The following is a 15,442-nucleotide window of genomic DNA, read 5'->3' on the forward strand; positions in this document are numbered from 1 at the left end:
GAGCTCTACAAATTTCAATATACAATTTAGAATACAGTTGCATCCCCTCCACCCTCTTCTGCCCCAGCTCCTCCAAGAGGTGTTGAATCTTGCTGGACTTTGGTTCTTGGTGAGTTAGCAGCCTCTATTGTGATTATGCTTCTTATGTGAGACTAACCTGTGGACCCCAAAATAGGTGAATGTTCTGGTGGACTCCTGGAGTCCTTTGGAATGGTTGAAAACTTGGGAATGTTATGTCCTGGCATCATGCTGAATTTCCTGAGATGATCTTGCTGGGAGCGGAGCCTTTTCCCACCCCTACAAGACCACTTGATGTGCAGGAGATTGTGGGTCATGAAACAGGAACTCAGTAAACCCAACTTCTAGGTCCTCAGGTGGATCCTGTGTATGATTGGCATAAGGAGGCTGTGTGTCAGCAGCCTGATAGAAGTGAGGGTTAGTTGAAAGTTCAGACCCAGATTGGGGCCTGGACCCCTAAGATCCAGTTGAAGCAGCCCCTTTTTAAGAGAGGTGGGTCAGGGAGGGGACGGGATGCGAACGGTTTGAGGGTGCCCAGATTAGTATTTCCAGGAAGAGACATCCTGGTACTCCTCAAACCTCCATCAACCCCTCCCACCCCACCTCTCACACCTAGTGGTCAGCAACTGCTAATGCTTCTGGGATCTTCAGCAGGCAAAGCCATAGATGTAGCCCAAATAGGCAAAAACACAATAATGCAGCTCCTCACCTTCCAGCCACACCCCCACTGCCTCCCTCCCCACCACCCACCCACCCCCCACCCCACTAAATGGCAGGATCATTGATCAGAAACCGTGATCAGAATTTCATGGTTGGGGTGAAGCCACTGTAACTGCTGACATGTCTCAGCCAGTAACTTGGGCAGGCATCCATGTCGATTTCTCAAAAGGAATAACTGTACAGCTAAAAGCAGCTTCACACCAAGCAATGTATTACCCAATAAGCCATCAAGAAAACTCATAACCCTGATACTTCAGTGGATACAGCTTGTGAAATTATATTCCAATGCTTTTAATGGGAAGCTAGATAAACATAACAGAGAGAAAAGAATACAAGATTATGCAGATAGGGTTAGATAAAGAGGAATGGACTGGGCATGGGTGGAGCATAAATATTGGCATGGATTAGCTGGCTCAAATGGCCTGTTCCTTTGTAGGTCTATGTAATTCTACCCAACTCCTGAGTTTGAAATTCCCGTAACACCATTCTTTCACTGTGTTACCTATGCCATAGCCATCTTTGCAGCTCAATCTAATTTGACTGTTGAGACGATGAGGTTGTGGGCAATCCCCCTTCATTGAGCTGCAGATCTGTAGTGAGCCATTCCATGTTCCATCCTTCCTGCAGCGAATCAAGTTATTGATAGGTTCCTAGAAAACATTACACGGGCACATCATTAATGATGTAAATTTACACATACAAATCTTATGACCTGCAACCAACAGTAAACCAATAGTTTGCACTCAAGCTGCTTTTGTCATGGTACAAGTTTGAGTTTTACTATTTTACTGCACTTACATCAGGGATGTCCATGCTTTCATCTTCAAGGGTTTACAAAGCTTCAAGGTGTGTACCGTTGGGGGGAGGTGGGAGTTGGTGCGGAGGGAGGAGATTTCTAATTTAAATGCTTGTTCGCATTTGTTTTCACCTATCTTAAAGTGCTGATACTAGTGGCCGCAGTGTTGTGATTTATAGGAGATCCACTAAAAGGCAATAGAGCTGTCAAGACAACGCTGTCCAAATGTCTAACTCCACAAGATTCAAATCAGGAGAAATCAAATAAAAATATAAGCACATGAAGAAAAAACTGAGCTACACCCAGCTTCTGGGGCTCAAATGTAGAGTCTCAGGAGCCACTTGGGAAGACCGAAGCCATGGGCTTGGGGCCCCTACCTGCAAACTCTGTTCTTTCATCACTTTTTCCACTGTCTCTGCTTAAAGCCAAGTATTTGCAACCTTACCATCTTATCTGCCCCTGAACTGAGCTTCTGATCCTCATATTCTCTCCATCACTTTGACCGCCTACTGCCAGGTTCATAACTGTTCCTCTTTGGCCCTGCCTATCTGCTTTTGAAGCCCTTGTCCATATTTGTGTAACCTCCAGAGTTGGCTTTTCCAGTGTTCTCCTGGCTGACCTCCCGTCCTTTGTTCTGCCTCATCCACAGCTGTGCTGCCAAATCCTAACTGGCACTAAGACCGGCTCCTCCATCATCCCTGTGATCATTGACTTGCATTGGTTCCAGGTTCTCCAATTGAAAGTTCTCATCCTTATGTTCTAATCCCTCATGACCTTGTTCCTCCCTCTCTCTCTAACCTCATACAATTCTCCACAAATTCTAATTCCTCCAACTCTGGCCTCTTCTGCACTTCCCCACTTCCCTAAACAACCTCTGATGCTGTATTTTCAGCCATCTCGGGATTAAGCTGTGGAGTGCCATCCCTACAACTCTCTCCCTCCCTCTCTCTGTCTTTCTCTCTCCTAAGACCCTGCTTAAAACTTACCTCGTTGGTCCAAGTTTTGATTAGCTCCCCCAGTACATCTCCTTTTTTGGCTTGATGTTGGTTTTTAATTTGATTGTGCTTCCCTGAAGCACCTTGGTACATTTTTCTACATTAAAAGCTTGGAGTGCAATTTCTTGTTTTTGTAATACCTCAATCTATGGATGTAGATCTTTTTTCCCTGAACATCCGTTCTTCTATTCTTAATATTACATACTATGTAGTGTCATGAAGCAATCATATTTTTCATAATATTATTGAGAGGTATTGTAAAGTAGGCTTACGGTTGTGTATGTGTGGATGGTTATATCTGCGTGGCTGACTTAGTTAAACTAGAGACTTATAGAATGCAAGGTTAAAATTATCGAAAGAGTTAGGTGTAAAAGGGCATGTAAAATGAACTAAATGTGAAATAGATTAAAGTCTCAGCAGAAAGGGTGTGAATTAAATTTGCATTTTAAGATAAGTGGAGAGGTGTTTGGTTTTCAAAGAGACATGGTAGGGTGTTTACAACTAACAAGATAAATAAGGCAGGTTATTATGTTGATTTTTCCCAAAAGTGCTGGCCATAATGACAACATAAAGGAGTTCTATATTAGGGGAAAAGTAAATTCTAAAGATATGTGGGAACAATGGAATTTACAGATTAAAGGGGAAGAAATATATTTAAAGAAGGATTGGGGGACTATGAATATGGCCATGTAATATGTGAAACAGACTTGGGAAAAAAAGCCTCTAGCCATTTTGCAGAAATCTGCTGTTCCGGTAAACCAAAGTTGTGTTAAAAACCTTTGAAATTCCACTGTTGAGTGGGTGCTTGTGGTAACCTTGCTATATTGCCTATATAAATTTAAAATCTGTTTGGATTGTTGCCTTAAAGGGGATGTGTAGTTGGGAGTCTGGTTAACTAGGAATTTTGGGAATTGTTATAATATTGAGTAACTGTGTAATTGCAATCTTGTGTATGTGTTTTATTCTCTTCTTTTGTTAATAAATGTTTTAATTTAATTTTTTAAATCTCTAAAGGTGTTAGTGAACTCATTACTTCTGAATTCAGTGCACAAACCTTCTTGTAATAAATACAAATTACAAAGCTGTTGTGATAGCATGGCCAAGTTTCTCTTGTGGATTTGGTCAGCCTGGGAGATACCAGCTGCTGTCACATAACAATAGTATAATACTGTGATATCAGCTAATGTTACAAACAGATCTCCAAGACTTTCCTCTTAGTGAGTCAGATAGATTGTCTTTGACTGCCTTCAATTGGCATTAAGACGGCAGTAATGGCCTCAAACTGGGTTCTGACAAAAGATCACAACCTTAATATGAAGTTTTCTTCTTGCTCCACAGATTCTGCCAGGCCTGCTGGGTATTAACAGAATTTTATGTTTTTATTGCAAAACAGGTTTGGTGGTTTTACTGCTTGGTTCCGTTGCCAGCTCCATTTTGAAAGGGTCCTACTGCTGGGTGCCCAAAGCAGTGGCTGTTTCAGGTGATAGTCCTTTTTTAATCTGCAAGTTGAGGCCCTGTGACGTAAAAAGGACCCTGATTGCCATCTTTGCCATTAACTTGCAGAAGCCTGTGCATCAGTTTTATGGGCGATGGAGCTGGTGTCCCACTAAAGAGAAAAGGTGAATTAATTTTGTGGGACCCACAGCACTGGCGTACTCTTCTTCCAGGGCTCTTAGAAATAAAATTGGCTGGTGCCACCCTAAGACTTTTACCCTCTGTGATTGTGCACACGTCACCCTTCACCCATCCTGAGCTTGCCTCACTGATGATAACCCTAGATGACCTTGAGGCCTCAATCCAGTCAGCTACCTACTTGATGTCGGCAGCTCGCCTGCCGGATTTAAACAAGGCTGGGAGCATTAATTGACTGGCTTTCTTTATTTTTAAAAGACTGTTCTGCATCTTAACAAAGTGTGACATCCAGGCACACAGACGCAATGTCAAAATATACAGCAGGTTGTTTTTTTTCATCCTGCGATTCAGCATTTTCAGTGTGGCAATCTGTGAAACTGAAGCGCACAGAAAAACTTGGCTGCCTGAATTCCTGATAAATGCTCTGAAGGTGGTGCTCTGTGCTGGAAGTGCTAAATCGTAAAATTTACCCCTAAGTGTTACCTAAGATGTCACTTCCCTCCACTTGAAATAAAATCATCCCACTGATTGGACCGCCTCATCGCCGTTGTGAAAAGCTTTGGAAAACAGGGGAAGCCTAAAGGGAGCTGGAAGCTCCCAATATAGGAAAACCCTCATTAACCACATCTCTATTAACTGGTGTCCATCTGTACTGAAAACTGTTTGCACTGCACATTATAAAGTTTCAGACAGTGATGTGAGTCAGTCTGCTGAGAGAAACCCTCATAAAACAGGAAGAAAATCCTTGTAAAGATTTTTGTGAGGCAAAATTAGCGAGTAAGTGTTCCTTGCTCCAAACAGGCAGCAACGTTTCTCCTTTCTAGTTTTCCTACTTGAAAGCTAATTTTCTAACTTTCCGCACATAAAGCATTTGTAATCCTCATTACTTACAGTCTGATTGTTGGCATCGCTGCAGTTTATCCAGCAAGCACTGTTGAACTGGAAGCCATTTGTACACTGGTAAAACCCATGAAACTTTGCTGGGACTGCCTCACACATAACAGGAACGCACACTCCCTGCTGCCAGCTCCCATCCTCTGTGCACCTTGTCTTGAAGTTCCTCCTTTAAAATTAAGGGCTGAAATTAGAAACTGATTATACTGAAGAGTTAGCTGTGTCAAAATCTCTGCTAAAAACCCATAGATAAGGACTTTTTCTGAAACTTATAAAGGAGATCTTCATAGCTTGCTTCAGTGTTTCCTCATGGAATAGCACATACAGTACATATATGCTGATTTTAACACATCCTGAAGTTCTTCATACTGTGGAGGCGTGGGGAGCAGAGAGGGGGAGGAGAGAGCACACACCAAGGCAGAAGAGTTTGGAGAGATGATTGAAACAATATTGCAGCTTTCAAATGGCATTTTTGAAAATAATTAGAGATGTAGCAATGTTTAGGAAAAGAATTGCAGGTGCAGATTGCATCTGCCACCAATGAGAAAGCAGAGGAAAGGGGGAAACATACAATCAGCCAGTATCCGAGGATGGAGAGTTTGAGTTGAGCAGAGATAGGGTGGAAGAAAGTGGAGAATTAAGAAGCTCATGGAAAAAATCAATTCAGTGAGGAGATTACAAGAAGTCTAGTTTTCCACATAATGAGGATGCAGGTCTCCAGGATTAAGTTACAATCTTTTCCCTCCAAACTGCATATACATTTTTGAATTACATGCACTATATGGATCTATTTGCATTCATTACCAGAATTTTGAAGTATTTAACATAAACAGAAGGAATGTCCACAATGATTATAAAGTTTCAAGTTGAATGATTTAAATTGACACATGCTTTCTGTGTACAACATATTTCAATACTGAACTTCTAGTTTCCTAACTGCAGCAAAAACACAGTTACAGATTGTATAGCAGGATTAAAAATAGCTGAATCAAATTACAGTCCTAAAGCAGAATCTTTAGTGAATTAAGAGTTCACAATTATTAAGAAAGTACAAGGTTAGAGTGCTGTCTATTAGTATGCAAGATCACTTCCACATAGTCTGAGTTGTACTGTTCTAACATTTCATTTTTTTTCCTTAAATGTTACAGTTTAAGTTGTTTGATTTTTGTAGCTGAAAATGATATTTCTTGCATAATTTATGCAATGATTCCCCTTAAAATCTGGCAAAAGTGCCCAGCATTGTTCCCTTTCTTGTCAAATCTAATAAGCATGGATCTTGACAGTGAGTGATCCTGCCTGACAAGTGCTTGGTTGGTCATCCTAGTCAGTCTGTTCCCAAAGGGCAGTAGTTAGATAATGAGGACTATTGATTAAAACAAAATGCATTTCTGTGAACCAAACAAAGTTAAAATTGCATTCAGCTCATTTTAAAAAAAGGCCTGCTGAGTTAACTGCTTGATAGTTTACCTCAATTTCCTTCATTTGTCCTGTGTTTGGCTATGACAGTGTGTGAAGGACTCAGCTGCCTTGCCTCTGCCATTAATAGTTAGCTACAAGGGAGTGCTGTTGGAGTGATTCTGCCTGAGCTCAGAAGTGAAAATATCTCCCTCGCTGAGGGACAGGACAGCTGAGATTAGAAAGTCACACGCAGAGAAAGAAAGTCCACATCCTAGCAACTCTGTCCCATTGGACAAAGAGTATGAGCTCGAATACACTGAGTAGCTCGGTCACCCATAGTGTTTTTACATTTATATTTTGGCTTGTGGGAGAACACTATCCATTTGCTGGTTGCTTGCACTGAGATTGCTACAATTGGTTCCCTTATTCCCACAGAAAAATTCCTTGAACTGCAGAAACATAAGTGTAAGTTAATTAGGGGGAGCCCTTGGGAGAGCAATACACACTCATCAGCTCCTTATATTTTCACTGGTATAACTGGCTCCCTTAATGCTGTGTCAGAATCACAGAGCCATGAAAATATAAACATAGTGAAGCAGCATGTTTGAATTCTCGTGATCAGGACGAAGGAAGTTACAAATGTAAAACATAATTATTTCAACCATAGCAGAAATGGGAAAATAAATGGAAGTTTCATGCATCCAAAATGCAATTCAATAGCAGATGGTTTGAGTGGGCTCAAAGGAAAGTTCATGATGCTTTTCCCCAAGTTCAAGCATTATTTTTTGCTAGAGCTGTATACGCAAGTATACAGAAGGAAACATTTCTCTCCCATCCTCACCCTTTTTATTTTGCTCTTTGCAAACATGCATGAATCTACTCCATAGCTTGGTAGCAAGTATTCAGATTGAGGTAACTTAGATTTAAAAAATTGTTCATTCCTGTGCACTATTTAAGGAAGAATTCCTATGTTGTAATTTCTATGCAGTTTAGTGTAATTCTCTGTCTGTAATCTACCTTCCTCCTTAACTGGAGAAAGTGCATGCTATAGAGAAATAGAGGCAAATTACTTCCCTGCAGACGAATTCAAAAAAGCTGATTCATATATAATATTGAAAGTGTTTTGTTGTGATGTTAGTGAGTGAGGAATATTGGCCAGTGAGTAATGGGATCTCCATGCACTTCAAAAGCTAGGGATAATTCTGCGATCCTGTGGTTCTGGGTAAGGCTGCAACATTGTAGTCTGCTTCTCTCTGTGGTTGTGGCTTCCCAGTGAGATTGCAGAATTATCCCAAGTATCACATTAAAGTCCACCTAAAACACAGCGGGCAGGTTAGGGTCTAAACTAGAACACCTCATCTCAAGGAGAAATCCATGCGGGGTTTGAGTGTGACCTTACTGATCAACTTGTTTTTCTACACAGAACAAGTGTCAAGAATACTTTGTAAACAGCACAAAAGGCAGTTACAATTCTTTTTAGAAAATATCAAGTGCCACAGCCATAGACTAAGGGGATGGAGAAAGAGCCTTTCAATCCAATGGGGGAAAAGGAATCACCTTGATTTTTATTTAAAACAATCTATCACTTTTGTTCCTTCCATGCATTTACTTCATATTCAAAACAAAAACAGAATTACCTGGAAAAACTCAGCAGGTCTGGCAGCATCGGCGGAGAAGAAAAGAGTTGACGTTTCGAGTCCTCATGACCCTTCGACAGAACTTGCGTTCGAGTCCAAGAAAGAGTTGAAATATACTTCATATTCATATGGTTTTAGAAATGCTTACCGTGACTAGAAGTTAATCAGTGCTAACCAGCTGACATCAGTCAGCCAGTTCCCTATGGATTCATTTCTCTCCATTGTGCACTCAGTCTATTAGCATGCAGAATTAATTTTAATATTTGAAAGGGAAACAATAGTTTGTCTTCAATGTTTACAGAAAAGAGAACCTGTGCTTAGTTACTGGTTGCAAAACGTGTTGTTCATTGCTGATCTTTGTAGCTCGACACATTTAATAAGCTAGCAGTGCTTCCCAGACCAGTGGCTGATATTAATTAAAACACAACTTAACATCAAAGAAGTTATTGCTGATAACACATGCCAAATAAAGTAACGTCATTGGTGTCTGGCATCTAACTGCTAAAAACAATGCGATTTCCCTGTACATGTTTTCAACATTATAGCACTGGGCATTACGTTTAACATGCAAGCAAATGTTTTTCTGCATTCTTGTGGTGCAACATTAAAGGAAAAACCTAATTATTTGTTATTTCATAACTCCTACACCTTTAACCAATTTCTAAACTGTAAACAGTATCATGGGAATCCGTTCTGTAGGTATAAAGAAAATAATATTGTCATAGAACAGGCTTCAATCCCACAGGGGTGGGGGGGGATAAAATTCAGCTTGTGCTGTCATGCAAAACTGGCAATAGTAGGTCACAAGCCAATTTTGACACTTATGCTGAGTTTTCTTTCCTTTTGTCCCATTGGATGTTGATGGAAAAGAAAATCAGCCTGGTATGCCAAAATAGGCCATCAATTCGCTATTGCACATTTTGTGCAACCGCCCCAGACAAATTTTATGCTTAACAGTGGCTCTGTTGGAGTTTGGCTTGGCTGATCTTTTCATACCTAGAATCAACAGAAACATTTACCATGTGATACCCTGCAGCGTGCACCCCACCACCCCCAGCCCCACCCAAAATCACCACCCCTCCCACCAAAAGCAGCAACAATCTGTCAGTGCTTGAGACACTTACTTCCTTATTTTTCTTGAGATGCTGGGGACGTGATATCCTGGTTTGCATTTGTATTTACATGACGAACCAACCTTGTGCCCATCGTGTTGACAACGTGAGCTTTGAAGTCTGGCGTTGGCAATAGGAGGAGGAGCTAGACACATCAGTTCACAAAGAGACTCGGGGAAAGACCACAGTCCATCATCTAGGCAGGTTAGAGTGTTATTGGTCCCTGCAGAACAGTGTATTGCATTAGTTCAAACAGAAGACTCATTTCTGGCACGGTCATAAACCTCATTGACTAGAAACTAAAGCAACCTTGTTGGAATTGCTGGCACATGTATTTGGAAAGCAAATTGTTCACAGTTCCTCAGAAATGCATATCCTGTACACGCTGTTACAAACCACAACTAAACACTGTTTAACAGCACAAAATACATCTAAAGACATTCACTCACACACACTCTATCCCAAATTCTACCCTTGAACCTTGGGCTGTTTGTTTTTGTTGGCAAAGCCTCTCTAAAACTTTCTTAAAGTTACTCACAATTAGAAAAAAAACTATTATTGTTGTTTTAGGCTGACGGGTTCCAATAAGTAACTTGTTGGCTTGATGCATTTGAACGTTTATCGAAAAAAATAATAAGGGAGGGGGTGGGGTAAAGAAAGCTTTCATTTAAATGTACTGTTACTGGAAGAAAGGAGATTTTTGCATATATGCAGTCAGAATCTGGTTGTGCAATTCCAAGGAACAAGTTTAATGCTCTAGCTGTCTACTTGAGGCAAGAAATCTTCATGTCACTGATGGGAAGATGTCTGACTGTCCATACATCATTGCTCTTTCCTATCCCTCAATGTGGCCCCCCTGCTCTCCTGTTATATCCACAGGGCACAGCTAGTCCCTGGTGAGTGCTGGCACGGGAGGCACTGCAGCTGAACCTGATCTTGTCCTCATCTGAACTTTGCATACACACATTCTCCAGCAGGAGACATGGTTGGCAACCAGGAACTGGAACATTGCCTAGACCAGGGAAGCAGCCCTACTACTGCCTTGTCTGGGATCAGCTAACTCCACAAGGGCTGGGGGCAATTGGTACAGCTCACTTTCTTGACTAAGCTGCACACACCCAACTTTTTCACATAAAGTGGGGTAGAAATCTGCAATTCTCTCCCACAAAAGGTTGTGGATGCTACAATAATTGCAGCTTCCAAGACAGAGATTGATAGATTTTAGTTAGGTAGGGGTATCAAGGCAGGTTAATGAAGCCAAGGTACAAATCAGCCACGATCAAGCTGAATGGCGAGCAGGCTTGAGGGATTGAATGGTTTTTCCGGTTCCTATTTTCCTGTCAATCACTGGAGATCTACTCTTGCTGAAATTTACTTAACAATCAGTGACAAAATCTTCTGAGGAACTGACCTTGATTTCTGCCTTTCTGTTGATAGACATTATATTTATTGTTGAGCTGGATGTTGTACACATGATACACTAGCTACTGTTCATGTCATCCTTTTAGTGGCACACTCTTATGACTTTCACTTCATGCCTTGTGTTGTTGCTTCATGCCCTTGATACTGACCCCCCCACATCCCTCTCCCAGCAACCTCCCAACTCACGAACCACCCACTCCTCCACCACATTACATACCTGTGGCCTGGGTTGCTCTGCGATCCTGAAACCCTGCCTGATTTCAATCAGCCAGTTCCTTCGTGAAGTCATGAGCACACAGGGAGATTTAGTTTACCCTCCTGCTTCCTGTGCACACGAGCATGCATCAGCAATCAACTTCTCGAGCAAAAGTCTTCAAAGTTACATTTGGAGTCAGTGCTCTGGATAGAATCTTCTTGAGGTGTAGGGGGTCCCACTTGCTGGCTGGAGAGCCACCGAGAAACCAGCGCTGCCTCTTTTTGGGAAGGCCCACCAAACTATAAGCCAACCAGGCACTGGCGAGGCCAGTTGCGGGCCTTCCCCTGGAATCAAGGGACCAAGCATGAATGTCACACCTATCAAAAGCTGCCGGTCAATCAGAGTTCGGCACCTCTTATGCTTAGCAGCACCACAAGGGAGGTGGTGGCTGCTGCAGCAAAAACGCCTAACGGAGTTCCAGGATCACGGAGCGACCCAAGCCACAGGTATGTAATGTGGTGGGGGAGTGGGGTGTGTGTGGTTCGTGAGGTGGGAGGTTGCTGGGAGAGGGGTGTATGGGGAGCGTCAGCAGCAAGGGCAGTCTCTTAACGGGCCTCCCCTTTTCTGATGTTAAGTCCCTTGAATTGTGCCTTTGATCGAGGCTCCCCCCCACTCCCCAACACACCCCACAGCTGACTTCATGCTGCATACTGATAGGCCTGCCCGCCACTGGGTTAATACCAGCTGAGGCAGGGTGAGGCCTTTAACTGGTCATTAATTGACCTTAGGGGCGGGAAGGTTGACCATGTGCCTTCCTGCCCAGAACTTAATTATGGTGGAGGCAGGAAGGCAGGGGAAGGGTGGTTCCAGTACACTCCCATCCTGTCTAATTACATACCCTTCCCACCTCCAAGCTCACCATCTGCGAGAACACAAGATTCCATCCCTTGTGTGGCACCTTATTTATAGTGTCCTGATTTTGACGTTCATTTTGAAATCTTACAACCTTGGTTACATTTAAGGTTTACCAGCACAACCATAAAACCACAATATAATTAATAATTTGAGATCATATGCAGCCTTTTAGCGGTAATTTAAATGTCAAATTAGCCTTATATTGAGCTCTCATGTCAGTTTTGTCTTATTTTAATTCAGAGGCTTATTGCAGGGCCAAGACCCATAATTTAGGACATCCGCAAGTTTAAAAAGGGTAAGAGAGCAGGCTAGATGATCAAGATGTGCGTCTGCCTGCCTCTCAGCTGCTTATTTTAGTACTTCCACATCTGTGTGTGACCACTACAGATATCCAGCCTTGTCAGTACCTAATAAAAGGAAATAGTCTTGGCTTAATTCAAAATCTGGCATATTCCATGTTTTCACTTTCTCCTCGGTTCAATCCTGATGGGAGCAACAAGATTAAAAATAATAAAGTTTAACTATGTGTATAAAACCTTCAAACAACAGAGAGAGATTTCTGGACTTGACTGCATGGCATTGGCTGTTGAAGGCACGAGTAGAGAATGCAGCGATAATGGGCTGTAATACTGTATCCATGTCAGTGAATAATGTGTCTGTGACACCAAAAGAATTTATCTATTCAACCCCTCTCCTCCCTCCTCACCCCTGGAACGTGAAACTCAGAGGATGCAGTTGACTGGATCCAAAACTCAATAGTTTGCAATACAGCTTTATAGAATAAGCAAAATCAGCAGATGGTAATTTTTTTTTATTTTAGTGGGGAGGTAAGACCTTGTCATTCACTCACATTAAATAAGCACGCATCCTGCACAGTGCGTCAATCAGAACTAGCACAGCGCTTCCAGGTTCATGTTTTACTCTGACACCTTTATCAGTAAGGAGCGCAGCGACAGAGATTAAGAGTTGGGCCACTGCCTCAGGCATCTGAAAAGACCATTGACTCCAAAATGACTCTCTAAAGGTTCAGGTTGTTGAGCTGATGATTCAGAAATGGGGTGAGGGCATGGTAATAGTTGGAACATTATTTTTTTCATGGAGGAGCAAATAGACATACCCAGTGGTTTTCAAAGCTTGTCTTTTCTTACCTCGTAGCTGGGCAGGGGGTCTACACTGAAAGGTGCACTGCTTGCCAAATGTGGTCCCTTCTGGGCAGGAGAAGGTGGCAGGGTAGACGTGATATTGGTCAGGGATCCCGCAGTCCACAGGCTCACAAAGCACTTGTTGGCTCCATTTCCCATCTGTGCAAGTGACTGTCATCATTGATTCAGGCTGGAAACAGAATTCATGTTATCTTTAATTCATGGGATACAATTGGTTGGCATGGAACCGATAAACAGCAATCATGGAAAAATTAGTCCTTTGAAGTTTTACATGCTGAAGTCAAACCAAGCCCAATAATTCCCATTTTGTTCAAGCTTTACCTTCCAAGACACAAGAGATGAAGATATTTCTTTTACATTGAACTGGAAAACAGGAATTGGTGCAGATGAGAGGCAGCTTAAAGATTCTGCATCATGCTGGCATTTAATTCCATAGCAAGCCCCTGGTACCTTTCCTGAAGCCAGGCAGTAAATGCCACCAAAGTACAGAGGCACCATAGCCAATCCCCTTCCTGTCCTTGCTTGTAAAGCTTTCCATTGGGATCATTGTATAATTACCAGGAATCGGAATCCAAGATGAATTTTTCCCTCCATAGGATGGGGTATTGGAGCAAGTTACAACACCCCCAGTTTCTACCTTGAATGAGATTCACACTGTACTGACCTCTCCTGATCTGTATCGCCCAGCCCACCCCAGACAGTGCATTTAGCTCTGGGCCATCGAAGGAATAGGCGAGATGCAGACGTTTCCTCTATTGTTGGATAAAGAAAAATTTGTACTACACTTTCAGCTGCTGTTTGATTTTTTTTTAAACCTAAGCCGTCCTTTCTGCTTCATGACACTGCCTCTAACTAAATTCACTGCATAATTGAACATCATGGAAGAAAACAACGAAAGCCATTTGTATTTATAGAGCTCATTTAAAGTAGTCAAATTTCTCAAGATGCTTTACAGGGCTGTTATCAGACAAAACCGAACCAATGAAGGAAACATTTGGACCGGTGAACAAATGCTTAGTCAAAGATGTTGGTCATAAGTAGCATCCTACAGGAGGAGAGAAAGGCGGATAGGTAGAGAGTTTGGGGGAAATTTCCTGTTGTCATGAATAACAGTGGTTGGCATTGAGTTGTGAAGCATAAGTTCTATCTTAAGTTTCACTGGAGATATAGAAACCACTCGAATTTCACCCTTGCTTTTTATGGAATTATCCTTTTTGCTTGACTGGCTTTCTGCCCTGTTACGTACTGGCAGCTATCTATTTCTTTGCAATAATATATTTTCATTTAGTAACTCACTTCACATTCCACATTTGAGTTTGTTTAAGCACAGTAAACAGCTCCACTTGGGAAACAGGGAGATGAAAAGCGGAGTGCAGGCAGCATAAGAGATTGGATCGATCCACAAATAAACTGCACACACCTTAATCTGGACTCTCAAAATGGATTTATGCTGAGAATAATGTGTTATGCAATTTCTGCATATGCACTGCTTAGTTCCTAGCTTTTGTGCTCTCTATGGTGAAAGGCAAATGCTCACTGTGCCTAATATTAAATATGGCAAGGCAGATTATTAGAACAACTGAAGCTCAGTATGTATTAATATGATAATTACACATCTGCCTCTCAGTCACATTAAATGCTGTAAGTATTTAATAATCTTTTAAAGGAAATTTGATGCCATTTAAATTGTAAATTTACAGTACTTTAATAGCAGAACACAAAAACAAGGAGAAACTTGAAACTTTTCTTCCTTGGAGAAAGACATCAGAGAGCTGAACGAGGGATACAAGACTTTAAATGGCATGTAAAAGGGACACCCAAAATATGTCCATCAAATAGTGGGAATAGAGTGGCTTAACCTAGTAAGGGGCAGATTTATGGCTGATGTCAGGATGTTTTTCTACACTTGTATGGAATGAACACTCATTTTAATTTGTGGGAGTTTAAAAATCCTGAAAACAATTAACAACCATTTGGATTCTGCACTGAAGAGACCCTTGGATCAGCCCCATAGAATGGGCTGAGATTGTGGGGAAGGGGAAAGTCCTACATTACCCCGTGATCTTAAGATGAAACTTACATCGCATTTCTGTTCTGGAACACAGTTGTACAGTCTCCTAGCTGTTAAATACACTTGGAATGCCAAGAAGAGAAAAACCATATTTGGGCAACTTCAGGTGCAAGGGATTCACTGAAAGCCACTTTTTGACTTTGATCCGGTTTTTCCCAAGGTCAAGGACAGTACTGTGCAGGTGAACGACACTGAAAAGCACACAAGGGCCAATGTGATGGGCCAACCCATCTGATACCATTGGGAAGTTCAGCCACTAATGGGTAGTGCTTCGATGCACCCCAGACAGTATACTCCAATGGAGAATTGGCATAGGCCCCTGATTATTAACCATCAGGGACAGTCCGATAAATCAGCAGATTTGTGCCATCTGTCAGTCTTTCCTTGTTCCTACATTTACCTTTTCAAACTTATCTTTGAGACAGCAAGCTGACAAATATTTTGGGTCAAACTCACCCAGTGGTGGTGCTGCT

General features: G+C 41.9%; 1 protein-coding gene across 1 annotated transcript in view; it reads right to left on the minus strand.

Annotated features, from left to right (window-relative positions):
- Positions 1-15,442, minus strand: part of pappaa (pregnancy-associated plasma protein A, pappalysin 1a) — a 310,054-nt gene that overhangs the window by 83,606 nt on the left and 211,006 nt on the right. The window contains exons 15-18 of the mRNA XM_041194444.1: positions 12,884-13,067; positions 9,215-9,425; positions 5,053-5,224; positions 1,241-1,388 (exon numbers count right to left, since the gene is read on the minus strand). Of these exons, the coding sequence (XP_041050378.1) occupies positions 1,241-1,388; positions 5,053-5,224; positions 9,215-9,425; positions 12,884-13,067 (715 nt within the window). The remainder of the gene's footprint in view (positions 1-1,240; positions 1,389-5,052; positions 5,225-9,214; positions 9,426-12,883; positions 13,068-15,442) is intronic.

The sequence above is a fragment of the Carcharodon carcharias genome, chromosome 8, assembly GCF_017639515.1.
Source record: "Carcharodon carcharias isolate sCarCar2 chromosome 8, sCarCar2.pri, whole genome shotgun sequence".
Lineage (NCBI taxonomy): Eukaryota > Metazoa > Chordata > Chondrichthyes > Lamniformes > Lamnidae > Carcharodon > Carcharodon carcharias.